The following is a 24,495-nucleotide window of genomic DNA, read 5'->3' on the forward strand; positions in this document are numbered from 1 at the left end:
CAAAATAGCTTGGTTATAAATTGTGGTAGTCTTTGTATGTATGATATGCCAGGCCAACAGTGAAAGCACTGTATTACAATTTTACTGTGAACTGGAATAGATTTCTTAAAATGTATTTAATAAAGGGATATACCTAAGGTGATTAAAACATTTTCCGAATTGTTTCCCTTCAGGCCAGAGAAAATGGTCTGGCACGGCTCTAGCAGCGAGGGTCACCGCCAGACAGATAACTACTGCGAGACATGGAGGGCAGGAGACCGTGCAGTGACTGGCCTAGCGTCTTCACTGCAGACCGGCCAGCTCCTACAACAGTTGCCCAGTAGCTGCTCTAGCTCCTACATAGTGCTGTGTATCGAGAACAGCTATCTCTCTCATTCCAAAAAATAAGAAAAAAACCTGTCCCTGTTTCTTTGGTCCTAGTAAACGCAATACAATTATCCAAATAGGCTCATTCCTCCCTCCCGCGCCTCCAAAACATGACGTCCTACAAACTAGTTCTGCAGCTCTTGCCTGGCAGAGAAGCTCGCCATTGTCTTCTTCATCCCTTCCATAATGCCAAAGAGACGGGTCGAACATAGAGGTGTTTGTCCTTTTCTCGGGGCATTGGCACATATTTTCCAAGGGGTTGAACAAGAGAAGAGAAGCTAACTGCGGCAGCATTTTTTTATTGTATCCATTAAAAAATATATATTGTATATGATATCTGTGTTTTATTTTTATTTCTGTTTTTATCAATGTTACTTTTTAAACTGTCTTCAAATTTGGTGTATTCAATTAGCTATACATTTTCTTTGTACCGTTTTCCACATTTTTGTTTTATTTTCATTTCATTTAAGGCTTGTGGTTTACTAAGGGGGTAACCTTTTAAATAATATTTTAAAATTAAAGAAGAGAATAGTTATTTATTTTGAAATGAAGTTATGTGAGAGCATACGATATGATTTGGAAAAGTAACAACAAATGTAAAATGCCCTAACCCATATTGTAGTCAGCAGTCACAATATTTCATACATTTACACAGGCGAGGGTGAGTTTCATAACCTAATATGGAAAACTGTAAGTTGCAAGTATGAGTGTGTGGTTTTAGAAATGGATGTCAAAAGAGATTCTGAAAAGAAATTCTGAGTTGATATCTGCTCCCAAGATAATTGTTTTATAAAAATAAGTAAATAGCCTCCCGCAGTGGTCTAAGGCAGTGCTAGCTGTGCCACCAGAGATTCTGGGTTCTGTCGCAGCCGGCTGCGACCGGGAGGCCCATGGGGCGGCGCACAGTTGGCCCAACGTCGTCCGGGTTAGGGAGGGTTTGGCCGGCAGGGATATCCTTGTCTCATCGCGCACTAGCGGCTCCTGTGGCGGGCCGAGCGCAGTGCACGCTGACCAGGTTGCTAGGTGTACGGTGTTTCCTCCGACACATTGGTGCGACTGGCTTCAGGGTTGGATGTGCATTGTGTCAAGAAAGTGCGGCTTGGTTGGGTTGTGTTTCGGAGGAAGCATGACTCTCGACCTTCGCCTCTCCCGAGTCCGTACTCGAGTTGCAGCGATGAGACAAGACTGTAACTACTACCAATTGGATACCACGAAATTGAGGAGAAAAAAAAGGGGTAAAATAATTTTTACAAAATAAGTAAATAAAACTCAGATAAGATATGATGGTTCTTAAAAATAATATTGCTATAATGTTATGTACCAGGTCACAAATATGTTAAATGTGTTTATAAATATGATTTATTTCAATTCCATATAGAACTTTTCTGTTTACTTGACATTTCACTTTTGGTGAAGATAACTTGTATATGTCCTCGTCAAAATGTGCCACGTTTATATCTAAGACATAAGTTATAATGTCTGTAAAGCAGAGGTTGAGACAAATTTGATGGAAGGTGTTAATCAAAAAAGAAAATCCAGGTCATAATAACCTAACATTGGGGTTTGAAAATGTTTTGAGTTCAATTGTGCGCTAATTTCTATTGAAGTGACTGCTGACTGTGATGGTTGAGGGAACCCAGATGCATTTTATTAAGACACTTTGTATTAGCCTCGTGTTGTTGAATTTCTGAGACTTTTTTTTGGCTATAGTGCTACTGTGGTCTTGACTGAACCAGTGTTTTTGTAACAAGTATGTGCTGTATCATTTCTCAGAGGCACTGAATAAATGTTATTTTTTCCCCCACCTACACTTGGACATGCTGCTGCCATCATGTGGATAGAAATACAGCAGCTTCTTTTCTTATCCATGTTTGGTCAACTAGGCAAAATGTTAAAGGTCATCAAGGGACACAACTAATGATCCCTAACATGAATTGAGATTTAGATGGATTAATTCAATCTAATGGATTGAAGAGTCCTCTGCTAATTCCTCATATAAAGGGATATCATATCAGGCAAGTTTTTCAAAGGTCATGTTAGTTCATTTACAGTAAATATCAGTGGTTTGTAATTTTTCAGTGTTCATATTTGGAATAAACTACAGTTTCTTCAAGAAAGTATTCACATCCCTTCAGTTTTTTTGATTTTTTTTGTCAGTGGCCTACACACAATACCCTATAATGTCAAAGTGGAATTATGTTCTTAGTCATTTTTACAAATGAATTGAAAATGAAAACCTGAAATGTCTTGAGTCAATAAGTATTCAACCCCTTTGTTATGGCAACCCTAAATTAGTTCGGGAGTAAACATTTGCTTAACAAGACACATGAGTTGCAGGGACTCACTCTGTGTGCAATCATAGTGTTTGACATTAATTTTTTATGACTACCTCATCCCGGTGCCCCACACATACAATTATCTGTAAGGTCCCTCAGTCGAGCAGTGAATTTCAAACACAGATTCAACCACAAAGTTGTCCAATCCCTTGCAAGAAAGGGCACCGATTTGTAGAAGTGTAAAAAATAAAAAGAGCATTCACTGAATATGCCTTTGAGCATATTATTAGTTATTTCATTGAACAAAAAATATAAACGTAACATTCAACAATTTCTAAGATTTTAGAGTTACAGTTCATGTGAGGAAATCAGTCAATAGAAACAAATTCATTAAGGCCTTATCTATAGATTCCACATGACTAGGCAGGGTGTGCAGCCATGGGTGGGCTTGCGAATGAGAATCAGAATGAGTTTCTCCACAAAATGACTTTTTTTACAGACAGAAATACAGCTGTCTAGGTGGCTGGTCTCAGACGATCCTGCAGGTGAAGAAACCGGATGTGGAGGTCCTGGAGTGGCAGGGTTACACGTGGTCTGCGCTTGTGAGGCTGGTTGGACGTACTGCCAAATTCTCTAAAATGATGTTTGAGGCAACTTATGGTAGAGAAATTAACGTTCTGTTTTCTGGTGGACATTCCTGCAGTCAGCATGCCAATTGCATGCTCCCTCGAAGCTTGAAAAATCTGTGGCATTGTTTTGTGACAAAACTGCAATATTTGTTTTCCAGTATTTGTTTTCAAATCAAATTTTATTGGTCACATGCATGTGTTTAGCAGATGTTATTGCCAGGGGTAGCGAAATGCTTTGTGCACAACATTTGAGAGAAATGGAACCTTTCTGGGATAGTTTATTTCAGCTCATGACATATGGGACCAACACTTTACATGTTGCGTTTATATTTTTGTACAGTATAATTATACTTTGGATGGTGTGTTGTTTTGTTCCCCAGTTTCTGTGTTTTGTGTTTGTATTTCAGGAAATGGCTTCCTGGATTCTCAGCAGCTGATTGGAGTGCTGAACCCTCCCTCTCGTCAGGGGAAACCGCTGTTTTTCAATTACCAACTCTTTCTCCAACTGGATAAAAGCCTTTGTCAGGAAGACAGAGTTTCTTTGATGTCCTGTTTTGGTTGTTGCACAGTAACAGTTTTGTTGAAAGTATTTTGTAGCTGCTACTTCTGAGGTGTGTGTATGCCAAAAGGACTGTGTTCGTGATTATTGATATTGTTCACTTTGCGTTAGTAATTATTCTGTTTTTGTTCCCAGAGGGGAAGGGGAAGGCACCTTGGGAGTGCTTATGCAAGAGGCCTGCAGGCATACATAACCCGTAGTATTTACTGTCTATGCACACTAGGTAAGACCTGGGTGGACCACCCCCTGTATTTTGGTTAGCACGCCAGGAGGTGCTAAAAGGTTAGTTAAATAGTGGGTGGGCAGGTAAGGTAGGAGAGGGGATTCTTTTAACTTTAACTTTCTTTGCTTTGGTTCTGTCCAGCCCCTTTTTCACCACATTACCGTGTTAAGGAAATAAATTCCCTGTAAACAGTAATATTCTCTGCCTCTGTCATCCTTACCCGCACCTACAATCTCATACCTATTTCACTCCACGGGGAGTTGAGTGTAGCAGGGTGTTGCGTTCCCTCCTCCAAGAGGCGTACGTAACATGTATCAATACACCAACTCACTACAAAGATACAGGCATCCTTCCTAACTAATTTGTCGGAGAGGAAGGAAACTGCTTATGGATTTCAACCTGAGGCCAATGGTGACTTCAAAACAGTTTAATGGCTGTGATAGGAGAGAACTGAGGATGGATGAACAACATTTTAGTTACACAATAGTATTCTAATTGACAGAATGGAAAGAAGGAAGCCTGTACAGAATACAACATTTCAAAAACATGCATCCTGTTTGCAATAAGGCATTAAAGTAAAACTGCAAAAAAATGTGGCAAAGAAATGAATGTCCTGAATACAAAGTGTTATGTTTGGGGTAAACACATCACGGAGTACCACTCCTCATATTTTCAAGCATGGTGGTGACGGCATCATGTTATGGGGTATGCTAGGGAGTTTTTAAAACTTGTGGGCATGGGAAATCTCAAATGTCTTAATTATAGGCTCCCCTGACTTTCTCTGTCCTATTTCTATGTTAAATATCAGTATTGACCGTCAGTAGGCCTAATAACCACAACTACCAATTTACTGTTCTCTTCAGTTGGTGTAACCTACATAATTGTTCCATTTGTTTTGTTTACCTTCATTTGCTTCCTCTGTAAATGCAATCACGGCTGTTTGGTTGTTGCTGAGGATCATTACTAACGGTTGATTAAAAAAAAGTAATGTAATGTAGCAACCTCCATGCTCTCGTTGGCTGGCCCTCACTACATATCCTTCGCCAAACCCACTGGCTCCAGGTCATCTGTAAGTCTTTGCTAGGTAAAGCCCCGCCTTATCTCAGCTCACTGGTCACCATAGCAACACCCATCTGTAGCATGCGCTCCAGCAGGTATATTGCACTTGTCATCCCCAAAGCCAACACTTCCTTTGGCTGCATTTCCTTCCAGTTCCCTGCTGCCAATGACTGGAACGAATTGCAAAAATCTCTGAAGCTTGAGTCATATCTCCCTCTCTAACATTAAGCATCAGCTGTCAGAGCAGCTTACCGATCACAGCCCATCTGAAAATAGCACACCCAACTACCTCATCCCCATATGATTACTTACCCTCTTGCTCTTTCGCAACCCAGTATCTCTACTTACTCATCATCTGCACATCTATCACTCCAGTATTAATGCTAAATTGTAATGAATTTTTCCTCCATGGTGTATTTATTGCCTACCTCCCAACTCTTCTACATTTGCACATGTAACAGTATAACTTTAGACCGTCCCCTCGCCCGTACCCGGGCGAGAACCAGGGACCCTCTGCACACATCAACAACAGTCACCCACGAAGCATCGTTACCCATCGCTCCACAAAAGCAGCGGCCCTTGCAGAGCAAGGGGAACCACTACTTCAAGGTCTCAGAGCAAGTGACGTCACCGATTGAAACACTATTTAGTGCACACCACCGCTAACTAAGCTAGCGTTTCACATCCGTTTACACACACACTGTACATATATTTATATTTTCTTTTGAGTTATTGACTGTACTTTTGTTTGTGTAACTCTGTTGTTTTTGTCGCACTGCTTTGCTTTATCTTGGTCTGGTCGCAGTTGTAAATGAGAACTTGTTCTCAACTGGCCTACCTGGTTAAATAAAGGTAAAAAATAAATAAAATTAAATGTTTATTGAGTGGAGAGCAGACCAAGCCGTAACAGTTTGAACCCGACGCATGGCACAATACTTGGCCGTGTCATCAAGCAGTTCCATGGTTAGTGCAGGCAATAGACAAGGTTATAGCCTACTATTGTACACTATTCTCCCTATTATAAGTCTATGTACACTAATCTTCCAACATTACCATGGGTTGAAGAACTGAATGTGGCAATTTTAAGAATGAATCAATCCACCGTTTTCTGACTTTTGTGCGTAAAGGCTCTCCAGACCTGTTTATGATTCATAAATACTTTCCTAAACCTAAATCATCTACAAGATCAGAGTATTTTTTTAATCTACCAATTGGTGCTGGAACGGAAACTAGTATGAATATATTCAGGATCAATCATACTTTCATTGATCCGGAATATTCTGAACCCGTTCTCTCAAAATGTTCTAGTCTTTCAACAAAATTCAAACTAAAAGGTGCTTTGGTAGGCCTACTCTGTCTGGGGTGGGAAGGTAGGCCTAACTTTTGAATGTACCATGCTCAAATTTCTAATGACGTCTCAGATTAAATTATTTGTAAACAAGGATAAATTGGTTGCAAACAAGACAAACTGATTTGGCATTAAAGAAATATAAGATGAACACATAGGCCTATAGTGAACGGGAGTGAACGTTATTTATAATAAGGGTTACATGGAGGAAATTGTACCTCTGAAATGCAAATGCATGGCCATCCCTTCAGCAAAATATATTTTATCGAAACCCTTCCTTAACGCTTGAAAAAAGAGAACATGCCTACCGTTTAGCCTCACTTCCTGGACAGACCAGCCTCAGACATGCAGTTTTGTTCTTCGTCCTGTAGGCATTAGATGGCAACACAGGAATTTTGATGGCACACAGGGCTGCATCCAAGAAGGTTGTGGGTTTGCAGACCATGCATTTCTACATCATTTAACTTAACATATCAGAATCTGTAATACCACACAAATTTTCAAAATTACAGGTTAAGAATGGACTATAGGCCTATGTGTTCATCTTATATTTCTTTAATGCCAAATCAGTTTGTCTTGTTTGCAACCAATTTATCCTTGTTTACAAATAATTAAATCTGAGACGTCATTAGAAATTTGAGCATGGTTCATTCAAAAGTTAGGCCTACCTTCCCACCCCAGACAGAGTAGGCCTACCAAAGCAGAAAAATGTCAGCTTTAACTGCTGGCTACTCTTCTGTTGCTTAACCCAATGAGAGAAGGTCACAAGTGTTTCCCCAAAAACTGTCTGGGTTTAAACAGGTGGGTTTTCCAGGCATCCACCAAACCCAGATTTGTCTGTCAGAATGCCAGATGGTGTAATAATTAATCAGTCCAGATAAAGCGTTTCTGCTGCTCCAGAGTCCACTGGCAGCGAATTTTAGACCACTCCAGCAGATGCTTGGCATTGCGCATGGTGATTTTAGGCTTGTGTGCGGCTGCTCGGCATTGCGCATGGTGATTTTAGGCTTGTGTGCGGCTGCTCGGCTATGGAAACCCATTTCATTAACTTTGGAACTAGTGAATGTTGCAACCGAGGATAGACGATTTTTACACGCTATGCACTTCAGCACTCGGCAGTCCCGTTCTGTGAGCTTGTGTGGTCTACCACTTCAGGGCTGAGCCGTTGTTGCTCCTAGATGTTTCCACTTCACAATAACAGCGCTTACAGTTGACCGGGGCAGCTCTAGTAGGGCAGAAGTTTGACAAACTGACTTGTTGGAAGGCTGGCATCCTATGATGGTAGCACGTTGAATGTCACTGACCTCCTCAGTAAGGCCATTTTACTGCCATTGTTTGTCTATGGAGATTGCATGGCGGTGTGCTTGATTTTTACACCTGTCCGCAACGTATGTGGCTGAAATAGCCGAATCCACTATTTTTAAGGGGTGTCCACATACTTTGTATATTGTATATCTCCATATGCATCCAAGTCATGTCTTTCCTGGGTATTTTACAGCTTGTTTCTAGCATAAAGCATTGCAGACCAAAGTGCTGCAAGAGATCACATTATATAATCAGATCCGTTTTATTTTCTTCAAAATCTTAAGCTAACTTGGGTAGGCTTATGCTTTCTGCCATTTTCTTTAATGCCATTGGAATACCCTCTCATACCCCCTCAATTCGAGTCTTGGTTTTAACTTAGCCCTTCACTGACATGGAGGTAGGCTATTTAACCCTTCGCCGTGTACTATCACATATCTTTGATCATTGTAGAGTTGTTCCTGCAGTGTACTAACGCAAATATGTGATTAGAACAATAATGGAAAAATGTATGTAATAAATGTATTACTAGCCACTTTAAACAATGGCACTTTATATAATGTTTACATACCCTACATTACTCATCTCATATGTATATACTGTACTCTATACCATCTACTGCATCTTGCCTATGCCGTTCGGCCATCACTCATTCATATATTTTTATGTACATATTCTTATTCATTCCTTTATACTTGTGTGTATAAGGTAGTTGTTGTGAAATTGTTAGGCTAGATTACTTGTTAGATATTACTGCATGGTCGGAACTAGAAGCACAAGCATTTCGCTACACTCGTATTAACATCTGCTAACCATGTGTATGTGACAAATAACATTTGATTTGATTCGAGAACAGTAGCAACAGAACATTTGATACAACAAACGCTTCTAAACACCATTGTTGTCTGAACAGAATCTAGCTTGTATTGATGGAAAATGAAGGTCTTCAACTTTGTTCCTCAATTTCACCTTTTATTGTAAAAGATAAATGTGAACTTCATCAGCCAAGCCTCACACAGAACAACACATCCACAGCCAAACTGATTCCATAAACCTGTCTAAATAACAGGTTGTGCTGACATAAAACAAAACGTACGTTTTAGGGTTAGGGTTAGGGAGCACAGCTACCTTAGCTTTCTTGGGAACAGGAACAATGGTGGCCCTCTTGAAGCATGTGGGAACAGCAGACTGGGATAGGGTTTGATTGAATATGTCCGTAAACACACCAGCCAGCTGGTCTGTGGATGCCCTGAGGACACGGCTAGGGATGCCGTCTGGGCCGGCAGCCTTGCTAGGGTTAACACGTTTAAATGTTTTACTCACGTTGGCTGCGGTGAAGGAGAGCCTGCAGGTATTTAGCAGTAGGCCGTGTCAGTGGCACTGCATTGTCTTCAAAGCAAGCAAAGAAGTTTAGTTTGTCTGGGAGCAAGACATCAGTGTCCGCGACGGGGCTGGTTTTCTTTTTGTAAGCCGCGATTGATTGTAAGACCCTGCCACATACATCTTGTTTCTGAGCTGTTGAATTGCGATTCTACTTTGTCTCTATACTGATGCTTAGCTTGTTTGATTGCCTTGCGGAGAAAATAGCTACACTGTTTGTATTCGGTCATGTTTCCGGTCGCCTTACCATGATTAATAAAAGCAGTGGTTCGCGCTTTCAGTTTTGCATGAATCCTGCCATCAATCCATGGTTTCTGATTGGGGAAGGTTTTTATAGTCACTATGGGTACAACATCACCGATGCACTTGCTAATAAACTCGCTCACCGAATCAGCGTATACATCAATGTTGTTGTCCGAAGCTATCCGGAACATAGATGAAAACTCTCTAGGTAGATAGTGGGTCTACAGCTTATCATGAGATACTCTACCTCAGGCGAGAAAAACCTAGAGACTCCCTTAGATATTATGCACCAGCTGTTTACAAATATACATAGACCGCCACCCCTTGTCTTACCAGAGGCTGCTATTCTATCCTGCCGATACAGTGTGTAACCCGCCAGCTGTATGTTATTCATGTCGTCATTCAGCCACAACTCTGTGAAACATAAGATATTTAAGTTTTTAATGTCCTGTTGGTAGGATATACGTGCTTTTTGTTCGTACACTTTATTATCAGCTTATTGTACGTTTTCCAATAGCACCGATGGCAAAGGCAGATTAGCCATTCATCGCCAGATCCTCACAAGGCACTCCAATCTCATTCCGTGAAAGCTCTGTCTCTTTCTCCTGCAAATGAAGGGGAGGGCCTGTTCGGGTGTCTGGAGTAAATCACTCTCGTCCGACTCATTAAAGAAAAATTCTTCGTCCAATTCAAGGTGAGTAATCGCTGTTCTGATGTCCAGAATCTCTTTTCGGTCATAAGAGACGGTAGCAGCAACAGTATGTATAAAATAAGTTACAAACAATGCGAAAAAACAAAATTGCAAGGTTGGTTAAGAGCCCATAAAACAGCTGCCATCCCCTCCTGCGCCATTATTCTATATATACGCTGTCGTCTGTAGTGATTAACTGTGGAGCTGACCGTACTGATAAATGCATAGATCAGAAAAAATTTACACAACAGATGATAAATGAAAATAATGATGTTGAACCAACAAATCTGAAAGATAAATGTTCAGAATCACAAATTAATGTAATAAATGTGGATTACTATGCTATTTCAATGACACTACATCCCATTATGCAGCATAATATTTTATTTGGATTATCTGGGGGGAGGAAGTTGCAAAAACTTTAATGGCCAATTGGAAAACCCATTGTCACTAAACATAGAGTTACAAATCTCAGGAATATGTGGGACAATAATAAAGGAAACATTTCTACATTCTACTACTAGTGACAACAAAGTAAAATTTAACAAAATGGTACAAACATAGAATGTAAATGAGGCTTGGGTACAAAATCTATTGCCTGTGGAGAGTTTAAATGACGGAATGTCAACTGATAAGAGAACCCTCAGACTGCCAACTTAATATGCAAAATATACACACTTTTGAGGATAAAGAACCTGCTTCTAATCTACATCCTGATGCATCCAAGAGTTCATATGATGGAGTGTCAGTGGTGCAGCCCAATCAAATCTCAGACACCCAAGATATTGGGAATGAATACTACCATTTAGAGCAGTGTTTCCCCAACTCGGTCCTGGGGACCCCATAGGGTGCATGTTTTGGTTTTTGCCCTAGCATAATACAGCTGATTTAAAATAATCAAAGCGTAATGATGAGTTTATTATTTGAATCAGCTGTATAGCGCTAGAGCAGCAAAAAAAACGTGCACCTCTTGGGGTCCCCAGGGCCGACTTTGGGAAACACTGACTTAGAGACAGAAAGTTGTGGTCGAGGTTTATCAGATGGAGAAATCGTAAGCTCTATGAAAAATGAATCAGATGAGCAGCATTTAACTGGAGAGGTTGACAGTGAAATAAGCCAGGATTCACTGAAGTGTGTTTTGTCAGATCAGGCTCATTTTGAGGAGTTCAGGCTTACCACTCCAAATAATAGTGTGTTAGTCACAAGTCAACGTAAAACACACTAACGGGAGAGGGTCCATTCAGAGAGAAATGGTAGGTATTATAAAAAGTTAATTTGGGTAGTCCTATTTGCACAGCCGAGAAGTAGGGTCCAGAAAAGTAGGATCCGTAGCCTCTGCCTTTTAAAAAACAGTAGCATTTGTGGTGTCCTTGTTCTCTAAAGCAGTCTTATGAGAGGGCAATGTGAATATATGAGTGATTGGAGAGGAAATTACTTAAGTGAAAGAAGTGAAGATTTAAAACTTGAATGATAGAGCAGACTGATGAAATTAAGCTATATGTTTAATAATGAAATAAAATGTAAAGATAAATGTTGCATGTTGCGTTTATATTTTTGTTCAGTATATATTCCACAGACCCTAGTGAGTAATCCCAACCCCACTTTTACTTCTCCACAAATTATAATTTTTCCTGTACAACTACTGTATATTTGTACCGTATAGTGTCCAGGCACCCCATTTTAAGCTGTTTGACCACAGTAAAAGGTCAGCAACACTCCGTATTATTCAAAGCCCCATGAAATGAAACCATCTATACATTCTACAGACCCTACTGACTATTCCCTACAATACTTTTACTGCGGCACCCAGAATAGTTTTTGCTCTTTAAGTGGGAGGTGGGGTAATTGAAGTTGAAGATTCCTGGTGTTTGTGACGCCTGTCGATTGGTGCGACGCAGACCCAGCTGAAAGCGTGGTGAAACAGAGGTGACACAGTCTTTCTTTACCTGACAAAGTAATGTTAGGACATATGAGTTATGCTATTAGAGCTTTGTGCCGAATCGACTGCAGTGTTATAGGTCACATTTATGGGCATATCACAGCAGCATGTCGGAGGGAGATTGCAAGATGCGGGAAGTGTACAGGAGGACATGGGACAGAGAAATGTGTAGTTTAGGTGGGAAAAGTGTGTCAACTGTAGGGGTGCCTATGTTGCTGGGGATTGGCAGTGTCCTGTGTGAGAGAGGGAGGTTGAGGTGGCCAGGGTTAGAGTAGTGCAGAGGGTGAAACTGAGATATAAAACTGTATTTTTTTGTGAAGAATCAACAAGTGGGACACAATCATGAAGTGGAACGACATTTATTGGATATTTCAAACTTTTTTAACATATCAAAAACTGAAAAATTGGGCGTGCAAAATTATTCAGCCCCCTTAAGTTAATACTTTGTAGCGCCACCTTTTGCTGCGATTACAGCTGTAAGTCGCTTGGGGTATGTCTCTATCAGTTTTGCACATCGAGAGACTGACATTTTTTCCCATTCCTCCTTGCAAAACAGCTCGAGCTCAGTGAGGTTGGATGGAGAGCATTTGTGAACAGCAGTTTTCAGTTCTTTCCACAGATTCTCGATTGGATTCAGGTCTGGACTTTGACTTGGCCATTCTAACACCTGGATATGTTTATTATTGAACCATTCCATTGTAGATTTTGCTTTATGTTTTGGATCATTGTCTTGTTGGAAGACAAATCTCCGTCCCAGTCTCAGGTCTTTTGCAGACTCCATCAGGTTTTCTTCCAGAATGGTCCTGTATTTGGCTCCATCCATCTTCCCATCCATTTTAACCATCTTCCCTGTCCCTGCTGAAGAAAAGCAGGCCCAAACCATGATGCTGCCACCACCATGTTTGACAGTGGGGATGGTGTGTTCAGCTGTGTTGCTTTTACGCCAAACATAACGTTTTGCATTGTTGCCAAAAAGTTCAATTTTGGTTTCATCTGACCAGAGCACCTTGTTCCACATGTTTGGTGTGTCTCCCACGTGGCTTGTGGCAAACTTTAAACAACACTTTTTATGGATATCTTTAAGAAATGGCTGTCTTCTTGCCACTCTTCCATAAAGGCCAGATTTGTGCAATATACGACTGATTGTTGTCCTATGGACAGAGTCTCCCACCTCAGCTGTAGGTTCATCTCTGCAGTTCATCCAGAGTGATCATGGGCCTCTTGGCTGCATCTCTGATCAGTCTTCTCCTTGTATGAGCTGAAAGTTTAGAGGGACGGCCAGGTCTTGGTAGATTTGCAGTGGTCTGATACTCCTTCCATTTCAATATTATCGCTTGCACAGTGCTCCTTGGGATGTTTAAAGCTTGGGAAATCTTTTTGTATCCAAATCCGGCTTTAAACTTCTTCACAGCAGTATCTCGGACCTGCCTGGTGTGTTCCTTGGTCTTCATGATGCTCTCTGCGCTTTTAACGGACCTCTGAGACTATCACAGTGCAGGTGCATTTATACGGAGACTTGATTACACACAGGTGGATTGTATTTATCATCATTAGTCATTTAGGTCAACATTGGATCATTCAGAGATCCTCACTGAACTTCTGGAGAGAGTTTGCTGCACTGAAAGTAAAGGGGCTGAATAATTCTGCACGCCCAATTTTTCAGTTTTTGATTTGTTAAAAAAGTTTGAAATATCCAATAAATGTCGTTCCACTTCATGATTGTGTCCCACTTGTTGATTCTTCACAAAAAAAACAGTTTTATATCTTTATGTTTGAAGCCTGAAATGTGGCAAAAGGTCGCAAAGTTCAAGGGGGCCGAATACTTTCGCAAGGCACTGTAGTTTCATCGTATTACTATTATTATATGTAGTAGGAAGCGATAGGTTAGAAGAAGCCTACAGAACCAACCCGTAAATTTAAATTTAACATCCATATATGGCCAGCTATGTAAACTTTAACATTGATTTATTCTGCAATAGATGTCGTTCAATTGGTAACATACATTTTTGTCTTCTGCTAATGCCTCTTAAGGGGAAAGTAATCTACTGGATAAGTAACATAATTGAATCAGATAACATTACTGAGTTTGGGTAACCCAAAAATTATGTTACTGATGTCAATTTTGGACAGGTAACTAGTATCGGATTAAATTTAGAAAGTAAACTACCCGACCATGGCTATGAATGCCAAGAAGCCAACCTTACTGAAACATATACAGTGCCTTGCGAAAGTATTCGGCCCCCTTGAACTTTGCGACCTTTTGCCACATTTCAGGTTTCAAACATAAATATATAAAACTGTATTTTTTTGTGAAGAATCAACAACAAGTGGGACACAATCATGAAGTGGATCGACATTTATTGGATATTTCAAACTTTTTTAACAAATCAAAAACTGAAAAATTGGGCGTGCAAAATTATTCAGCCCCTTTACTTTCAGTGCAGCAAACTCTCTCCAGAAGTTCAGTGAGGATCTCTGAATGATCCAATGTTGACCTAAATGACTAATGATGATAAATACAATCCACCTGTGTGTAATCAAGTCTCCGTATAAATGCACCTGCACTGTGATAGTCTCAGAGGTCCGTTAAAAGCGCAGAGAGCATCATGAAGAACAAGGAACACACCAGGCAGGTCCGAGATACTGTTGTGAAGAAGTTTAAAGCTGGATTTGGATACAAAAAGATTTCCCAAGCTTTAAACATCCCAAGGAGCACTGTGCAAGCGATAATATTGAAATGGAAGGAGTATCAGACCACTGCAAATCTACCAAGACCTGGCCGTCCCTCTAAACTTTCAGCTCATACAAGGAGAAGACTGATCAAAGATGCAGCCAAGAGGCCCATGATCACTCTGGATGAACTGCAGAGATCTACAGCTGAGGTGGGAGACTCTGTCCATAGGACAACAATCAGTCGTATATTGCACAAATCTGGCCTTTATGGAAGAGTGGCAAGAAGAAAGCCATTTCTTAAAGATATCCATAAAAAGTGTTGTTTAAAGTTTGCCACAAGCCACCTGGGAGACACACCAAACATGTGGAAGAAGGTGCTCTGGTCAGATGAAACCAAAATTGAACTTTTTGTCAACAATGCAAAACGTTATGCTTGGCGTAAAAGCAACACAGCTCACACCATCCCCACTGTCAAACATGGTGGTGGCAGCATCATGGTTTGGGCCTGCTTTTCTTCAGCAGGGACAGGGAAGATGGTTAAAATGGATGGGAAGATGGATGGAGCCAAATACAGGACCATTCTGGAAGAAAACCTGATGGAGTCTGCAAAAGACCTGAGACTGGGACGGAGATTTGTCTTCCAACAAGACAATGATCCAAAACATAAAGCAAAATCTACAATGGAATGGTTCAATAATAAACATATCCAGGTGTTAGAATGGCCAAGTCAAAGTCCAGACCTGAATCCAATCGAGAATCTGTGGAAAGAACTGAAAACTGCTGTTCACAAATGCTCTCCATCCAACCTCACTGAGCTCGAGCTGTTTTGCAAGGAGGAATGGGAAAAAATGTCAGTCTCTCGATGTGCAAAACTGATAGAGATATACCCCAAGCGACTTACAGCTGTAATCGCAGCAAAAGGTGGCGCTACAAAGTATTAACTTAAGGGGGCTGAATAATTTTGCACGCCCAATTTTTCAGTTTTTGATATGTTAAAAAAGTTTGAAATATCCAATAAATGTCGTTCCACTTCATGATTGTGTCCCACTTGTTGATTCTTCACAAAAAAATACAGTTTTATATCTTTATGTTTGAAGCCTGAAATGTGGCAAAAGGTCGCAAAGTTCAAGGGGGCCGAATACTTTCGCAAGGCACTGTATATATTTACATTAAAAACCAAAGTCTATCAGAATTCCAGTCATTCCAATAAATGTTATACCCCTTGATCTTCAAGAATAGGACTTGGAAATATGGAAGAATAGATTAGCCAAATCTTTTTACCTGAGCATGACCTCAAAACTAAATACTTATTAGCCAGCCCTACTCTGTTGTTTATGATTTTGTTGTCATGGAGGACTGGTTGGGCTCATTGATTCGAGTTGAAAAATAAATGCTGCGCTCATGGAATGGCATGCTTTGGGCAATACTGAAAAGTGCAATTTACATGTGAAAAATAAATGCCATATTCTGCATTTGCTATAGGCCTATTGTTTACCATTTGGTTGGTGACACTTGGATATCTTGATAATATGCAGCTGTTTAAAGGGCAAATCCACAGATGAAACAATAACAAAACGGTAGTCCGCCTCAGTTTTGGTAAAAAGCTGAGGGATGGGCCTGGAGAAATGGAACAACTCTCAGATTAATAGACAGCTATGGATGCTAGGGTTAACCATCCATTATATAAAAAATATTGTTTTAACCATGTTATGAGGCTATACAGTGTTTGTTCACATTTACAATGTTTACAAACATTGGAGTAAAACAAGCTTATATGTTGGGTTATCATGGAATGTGACAGTTGAACTAAGCTCATGAGGCATTTATAAGGCATTTATAAATGATATTCTTCAAGAATTAATGCATATATATACAATTTATAAGTCAAAAAATTGATGTAGCAACTACAGATTGCCCCTTTATGTCTTTCAAATGTGTGCAAGTTTCAGCATGTGTCCATTAGGCCTATGGATATATATTTTTTATCAATTAGATTGAGCAATAAAAGCCCCACTTTTACTCCATAGGCTTGGATCCGGACGATGCAGCTGTTGCAAGAGCGCATATTTCACTGGCTTTCCACTGGTTTCAAAAACAAGAATTGGTAGGCTGCATGAATTCAACCATTATTGCGTTCAAATACAGATGTAGATTTGAGAACAGCCATCCTCAACAACCACAATCCGTAAATAAATGAGAGCAGCATGATTCACATCAATGCGCTACGTAGATATCAATAATGCATGATATCTGTATCGCCGTAGACTACACCACTGCTGTCATCCTTACCTCCAAGCGTTTATTAAAGTTGTATAATCTTTGGATGACAACAGTAGTTGCATCCAAAGGTTTGAATGAGTATAGGGTTAGTTGGTAGGGTAATTAAACAATGTATATTTAATTTCCCAGTTCCCCTTCCCAATGTATCACAAGTTGTGATACATTGAAAAAGGGGAACCACAAAGTGTAATGGATCTATACTATAGTTCAGTTAGGGGCGGTAAGGCAACCTTTCGGATGCCAATCCACGTTTAACCCCACCAAAGAAGAATAAGTCACTCTCATTGACCCCATTCAAAAACGTATTGCTCGGTAGCGAAACACCGCCACCTGCTGTGCTGAAGGGAGACACATTTTCCGCAGAGTTGGGCCTTTTTCTTCCTCTCTGCTGACGAGACGCCGGTGAACGACACTATGCCTGCCGTAGTTATAATGGATGAAAATTATGATAAACTTTTAGAGCAGTGCCAAACACAGGAACTTGAGGTAGTTATATCCAAGTATTTCATCAAACGTGTGGAACTTGAAGCTTTAAATGTGTCCATTCGCAGAGAATATCTTTGGTCTGTGTGTTTTAACTTAGCTAGCGGTGCTAACTAGCTAGCCATCCAAACGCACTGACGTTAGCGAACACAACATAGCTAGCTAACTAGATCATAACATTCAATTGGGCACAGCTAACGCTGCATTTAACGTGCGAGAAAGTAGCTAACTACCCTCATATACGTCAGTTAGCTTGGTACCGAGCACAGCGTATATAGTTAGGTCTTAACATTACATTGAACACAGCATTTAACTGCGTTTTGCTATGTATCAGAGGGATGTGAAATGTGTCAAGAGGAAAGTAGTTAGCTAATGACACATTCAAATATCACATATTGTGTTGAGCATTTAAATTAGCAGCACGGGGTGCAGCTGGATAATGTTTTTCCTTAGCTAGGTTTTCACAATTTGTGCGTCAAGTAATATGCGCAGAACGTTAAGGTTGTTTAATATACAGTACAAGGTTTCCTGGACGGGTCCTTTCGACCAGGTCGTGCAGCTATCTGTATAGCCACATTATTAAATGGACATCTTCAGTCATGAGGGTACAACGTTTGGAACTTCATGACCGTCATTAGCAATCCAACAGAAAATGGCGGTACAATTTTATGAATGTCAGCAAACAATTTGTTATTTCGACATGATGGGACATTTTGTCTGTGAAATTAATTATGCGGGAAATATGTTTGGAATAATCACATCGAAGCAAATTTGGGAGTCACGCGATGATATGTTATGTGGTCCTCCCATTACGATTTGGGAACGCGTGCAGTTTATTAAGACTACAAAATAAATATATTTTGAACTTGATGTACCTCTAATAAATATCGATGGTCTTATTCTGGTGACTTGATACGTGGCTGCCGTTTAACAGATATAATCAATCTCGCTATAATCTATAATATTCTCATTTAGGCTAGCTGTCTCTGCGAACTGTTAGCTAGAGCTCACATGCCTAGACCAGAGGGCACATTTGCTATTTAACGCAACATTTCTACTTACAAAACCATCAGTGGAATTGGAAACGCATTGAACTTTTGATTTGAATTATGTACATTAAACACACATATATTTAAACTTCATTCATTTCCAGCACCACCTCAACATTACGTGAACATCGCGGAAGATACGTGATTCCTATGACATCATCAGTGTGCATCATGTGATTTTTAACCAATTATGAGTAGGCATTGCCTACTAGTTGTCTACTATTGGTTGTCATTGGAAACACTTATCTTTCTCAATCTTTTAACATGAAGTTGAAAAAGGGTGATATTTCCCTTAGTGCACATAAAAGTCACTTTTTTGTTTGCTAATGACGTTACATCAATACTCTTTATCAGCAACACTTGAGTTTGATGGAAACACCATGGGTGAGAAAATTGGCATATCTTCTTTACGCGGATTTTTGAATATTTGCATGAAAATCTGTCATAAATTGGATGGAAACCTAGCTATTGGCTTGCATGGGCAGCATATTGGCTAAACATTGACTAATTGTTTGTTTTCTTGTCAGGCTCCAGGTGGCATTGCAACCCCTCAAGTGTATGCCCAGCTGTTGGCTCTCTATCTACTGCACAATGACATGTAAGTCAGGTTTTCTATAGGCCTAGCTAGCTATGATTACCATAGCTATAATATGTAGTTTGCTAGATATTTCATTAGGTGTCGATATGTGATGTGATTTGATAACGATGGTTTTGGGAAACATGCTCCTTCGAGGGTTCTTACGATGAACTTAGCCGTAAGATGCTTTTGGGGAAAGTGTACCCCGGTCTAGCTAGCTGGTTTGTGACTTTGTTACTTACAGAGATATACAGTACCAGTCAAAAGTTTGGACACACCTACCTACTCATTCAAAAGTTTTTCTTTATTTTCACTATTTTCTACATCGTAGAGTATTAGTGAAGATATCAAAACTATGATATAACACACATGGAATCATGTAGTAAAACAAATCAAAATATATTTTAGATTCTTCAAAGTAGCCACCCTTTGCCTTTGACAGCTTTGCACACTCTTGAAATTCTCCAAATCAGCTTCATGAGGTAGAATGTTTTTCCAACAGTCGTGAACCAGTACCCACATATGCTGAGCACTTGTTGGCTGCTTTTCCTTCACTCTGCGGTCCAACTCATCCCAAACCATTTAAATTGGGTTGAGGTCAGGTGATTGTGGCGGCCAGGTCATCTGATGCAGCACTCCATTGCTCTCCTTCATGGTGAAATAGCCCTTACACATCCTGGAGGTGTGTTCTGGGGTTATTGTCCTGTTGAAAAACAAATGAAAGTACCACGAATCGCAAACCAGATGGGATGGCGTATCGCTGCAGAATGCGGTGGTAGCCATGCTGGTTAAATGTGCCTTGAATTCTAAATAAATGAGTGTCATCAGCAAAGCACCATCACAACACCTCCATGCTTCACGGTGGGAACTACACATGCGGAGATCATCTGTTCACCTACTCTGCGTCTCTCAAAGACACAGTGGTTGGAACGAAAAATCTCAAATTTGTACTCATCAGACCAAAGAACAGATTTCCACCGGTCTAATGTCCATTGCTCGTGTTTCTTGGCCCAAGCAAATTTCTTATTATTGGTGTCCTTTAGTAGTGGTTTCTTTGCAGCAAACTATTAAGCCCTGATTCACGCAGTCTCCTCTGAGTAGTTGATGTTGAGATGTCTTTACTTGAACTCTGTGCAGCATTTATTTGGGCTGCAATTTCTGAGGCTGGTAACGCTAATGGACTTATCCTCTGCAGCAGAGGGTCTGGGTCTTCCTTTCCTGTGACGGTCCTCATGAGAGCCAGTTTCATCATAGCGCTTGATGGTTTTTGTGACTGCACTTGAAGAAACTTTCAAAGTTCTTGACATTTTCCAGATTGACTGACCTTCATGTCTTATAGTAATGATGGACTGTCGTTTCTCTTTGCTTATTTGAGCTGTTCTTGCCATAAAATAGACTTGGTCTTTTACCAAATCGTACTATCTACTGTTTACCACCCCTACCTTGTCACAACACAACTGATTGGTTCAAATGCATTAAGAAGGAAAGAAATTCCCCAAATGAACTTTTAACAGGGCACACCTTTTAATTGAAATGCATTCCAGGTGCCTACCTTATGAAGCTGGTTGAGTGACATGAATTTGCAGAGATGTCATCAAGGCAAGGGGTGGCTACTTTGTTAAACAAATCAAAATATATTTGAGGTTCTTCACTTTGGTTACATATGTGTTATTCTACAATGTAGAAAGTAGTAAAAAAAATAAGAAAAACCCTTGAATGAGTAGGTGTCAGGTGTGTGTATATATATATATATATATATATAAAGCACCAGATAAAAGTTCTCATTTATTTCCACAACTGATTAATAATGTAGGCATTTCATATTGTTTATTGTTACTTACAGTGCTGTTAAAGTATTTGCCCCCTTTTCTATTTTTCTCTACTTTTGCAAAATTTTCAACCAAACCTAATATTAGATTAACAGAACCTGAATGAACAGCAATTACATACTTATTTCATAAAGAAAATTATGCCACTCCAATGTCCCTGTGTGGGAAAAAGTAATTGCCCCCTTACACTCAATAACTGGTTGTGCAATTTTTAGCTGCAATGCTTCCTTTAGTTGTTGCTTCCTTCACTGTGGAGTAATTTAGCCCAGTCTTCCATGTAGAACAGCTGTAACTCAGCAACATTGGTGGGTTTTCAAGCATGAACTACTCGTTTCAAGTCCATGGGACCAATATCTCCCAAAAAGTTGACTCAAGTTTGCCAAAAAGCACCTGGAATATCATCCAGACTCTTGTAAGAATGTTCTATGGACAGATGATTCAAAAGTGTAGCTTTTTGGGTGACTTGGGCCCCATTATGCCTGGTGAAAACCAAACACTGCATTCCACAGTAAGAACCTCATACCAACGATCAAGCGTGGTGGTAATGTGATGGATTGGGGATGCTTTGCTGCCTCAGGACCTGAACAACTTGCCTTAATGGAAGGAACCATGAATTCTGCTCTGTATCAGAGAATTCTACAGGAGAATGTCATGCAATCTGTCAGTGAGCTGAAGCGCTGCTGGGTCATGCAGCAAGACAATGATCCAAAACACGCCATCAAGTCTACATGAAAATGGCTAAAAAGCAACAAATCCAGACCTAATCCCAATTGAGATGTTGTGGTAGGACTTAAAACGAGTAGTTCATGCTTGTCAAATGTCAGAGTTAAAGAAGTTCTGGAGGCAAGAGTGGGCCAAAATTCCTCCACAACGATCTGAAAGACTGATCACCCCCCCCCCCCCCTCCCAAACACACACACACACACACATTTTCATACAACCACAAGCTCAGATGTTCAACAGTTGTTCCATCCCATATCTGTGCAACATTGAAGACCCTCTCGCTCTCACAATTCCTGACACATGGGCTCTGGCATTTGCAACCATTTTTCCTTTTTCACTCACTTAATTCCACACTTTTCCATACAAACATACAGGCACCCCATCTTCAAACACACCCACACTCCCCCCACATATTTGAATATAAATAATTTTACAACATTCCCTGACTTTGAATAGTATAGTGTGTTTTATTTATCAGTTGCTGTATTTTATTAAATAACTATTTATATTACAATCCCTACCATGTTGGGTGTTCTGTTATTGGCCCCTTCTATTATTTAGAATGGCCATGGAGTAGTCTTGGTTTTTAAGAGCTACACATTTCCATTTTAGTCTATTCTCTTTGAATATTGGGTACAGAACTTTGCGCCGTTCTGCAATTTCCTACGGGAACCTATTTTCATGCTGGCTAGTCTTTCGCCCAGGCTTTCAACCATTATTTTATCTTTAAATAATGCAAATTTGGCAACAATTGATTGGGTGCACGTATCGTTGTCCTCCGTTCTGAAAACGGTGTACACGTTTGAGTTTGTGGACTCTGTTGCCTGGGGTCTGTAGCGCTTTAACCAGTAATTCTTTCACCACGCTCTCTGGATCTTTACCTTCGTCTTTATTTCCGGGAAGCACCAGATTTTTTTTATGTCTGTATATCAAGTAAGGCTTCTCTTAAATTTTTAGATTTTTTATTTATTTTACTAATGTCTGTTTCAATAATATTGAGAGTAGCTTTTAGTTTCTCATCACTCATTTCGAGGATCGCCTTCAACTCCTTTTTATATCTTTACTAACTAGTTCAAGTATGCCCAATTAATCGACTTCAGCAGGTCAGTTTCCATTCTTTGTGTATGGAGTGGTGAAAAGCAGGAATCGTCTGTTGCATTTTTCTTTTGGGGATTGTGTCTCCATACTTACCCTGGTTACACTACATGTTTTGGCGTGGGTAGTATTTGTTGATACATTTCTTTACCCTTATAATTTGTTTTGTGGTGTTATCCAGATTGAAGGTTATTGCTCACGAGCAGTGTTGACACCATTAAGTGTCTCGGTCTTGTCGGATACTTTTTTTACTCAGTCTTGAACGTCTCGGACGGTGAGGACTTGTAATTTCTTCCAGAGACCAGTGGAGTAAAACACTCTCAGCTTCAATTGTCACCGTATTAAAAATGCTTCGCCAGGCCGTGTGTGTGTGTGCGCGCGTGTGCGTGCGTGCGTGCAGTTGAAGTCGGAAGTTTACATACACCTTAGCCAACTACATTTAAACTCAGTTTTTCACAAATCCTGACATTTAATCGTAATAAAAATTCCCTGTCTTAGGTCAGTTAGGATCACCACTTTAAGAATGTGAAATGTCAGAATAATAGTAGAGAGAATAATTTATTTAGCTTTTATTTATTTCATCACATTCCCAGTGGGTCAGAGGTTTACATATACTCAATTAGTATTTGGTAGCATTGCCTTAAACAATTTAAACTTGGGTCTAACGTTTTTGGTAGCCTTCCACAAGATTCCACAATAAGTTGGGTGAATTTTGGCCCATTCCTCCTGACAGAGCTGGTGTAACAATCAGGTTTGTAGGCCTCCTTGCTCTCACATGCTTTTTCAGTTCTGCCCACAAATGTTCTATGTGATTGAGGTCAGGGCTTTGTGATGGCCATTCCAATACCTTGACTTGTTATCCTTAGCCATTTTGCCACAACTTTGGAAGTATGCTTGGGGTCATTGTCCATTTGGAAGACCCATTTGTGACCAAGCTTTAACATCCTGACTGATGTCTTGAGATGTTGCTTCAATATATCCACATAATTTTCCTACCTCAAGAAACCATCTATTTTGTGAAGTGCACCAGTCCCTCCTGCAGCAAAGCACTCCCACAACATGATGCTGCCACCCCCGTGATTCACGGTTGGGATGGTGTTCTTCGGCTTGCTAGCCTCCCCCTTTTTCCTCCAAACAAAATGGTCATTAAGGCCAAACAGTTATTTTTTTGTTTCATCAGACCATAGGACATTTCTCCAAAAAGTTTGATCTTTGTCCCCATGTGCAGTTGCAAACCGTAGTCTTTTTTTTTTTTGTGGCAGTCTTTTTATCTCTATTATAGATGTGTTTGCACAGTGGCGAACCTATTGGACCTAGGCCTTCACGAAGGGCCAGTGGTATAGTGGAGGCTATATATGACTCACCACCTGAATTCGGTCTTATGTAGCAAAATCTGAAATTGTGTTTTACATTTGGCAAAAGTAGAGACTCAGAGCTACAAAATGGTATATAATACATTGCATTTGAAGACAAATGGGAAAGTAATTCTGCTTTGAAAGGTGATCAACTTGTAAACTCACTTTTGAGAAAATCGCCTTTTGAATGTATTGGTATCTAGTGAAAAGCTCTTTTTCAACTCCCTTTCTGCATAGTTCACACGCTCTTAAGCTTTAGCCCCAGCCATCTCGTTTTGCTCTCTTTGAGCGCACACTTGACGCTCTGGCTGATGATTTGTTTACCAATGGATAACATGAAAACAGCCTAACCAGCTCTGCTAGCAACAATTTCATTACGCTTTTTTTGCAGACGTTTACTGACACCAGCCAAATTC

The 24,495-nt window shown here is 40.2% G+C and overlaps 2 protein-coding genes across 10 annotated transcripts in view; both read left to right on the plus strand.

The window, feature by feature from the left end:
* Positions 1-4,248, plus strand: part of LOC110519975 (uncharacterized) — a 177,557-nt gene extending 173,309 nt beyond the window's left edge. For 4 of the 5 annotated variants that reach the window (XM_021596908.3, XM_090229529.1, XM_021596906.3 and 1 more), the window contains one exon: positions 174-2,483. In XM_021596908.3, coding sequence (XP_021452583.3) covers positions 174-387 — 214 coding nt within the window. In that variant the 3' untranslated portion in view covers positions 388-2,483. Of the gene's footprint in view, positions 1-173; positions 2,484-3,678 lie in introns of those variants that run through there. The other variant, XM_090229528.1, reaches the window with a different exon arrangement.
* Positions 4,249-17,326: 13,078 nt separating this feature from the next.
* LOC110519977 (COP9 signalosome complex subunit 8) overlaps positions 17,327-24,495 on the plus strand; it is a 30,013-nt gene continuing 22,844 nt past the window's right edge. For all 5 annotated transcript variants that reach the window (XR_016494700.1, XR_016494701.1, XM_036974103.2 and 2 more), the window contains exons 1-2: positions 17,327-17,454; positions 19,028-19,098. Coding sequence is in view for 1 of the 5 variants with exons in the window: in XM_021596910.3 (XP_021452585.2) it covers positions 17,383-17,454; positions 19,028-19,098 (143 nt within the window). In the remaining 4 variants the exon portion in view is untranslated. The remainder of the gene's footprint in view (positions 17,455-19,027; positions 19,099-24,495) is intronic.

Source organism: Oncorhynchus mykiss, chromosome 3 (assembly GCF_057628025.1).
Source record: "Oncorhynchus mykiss isolate SJ-2025 chromosome 3, ASM5762802v1, whole genome shotgun sequence".
In the NCBI taxonomy this organism is placed as follows: Eukaryota; Metazoa; Chordata; class Actinopteri; order Salmoniformes; family Salmonidae; genus Oncorhynchus; species Oncorhynchus mykiss.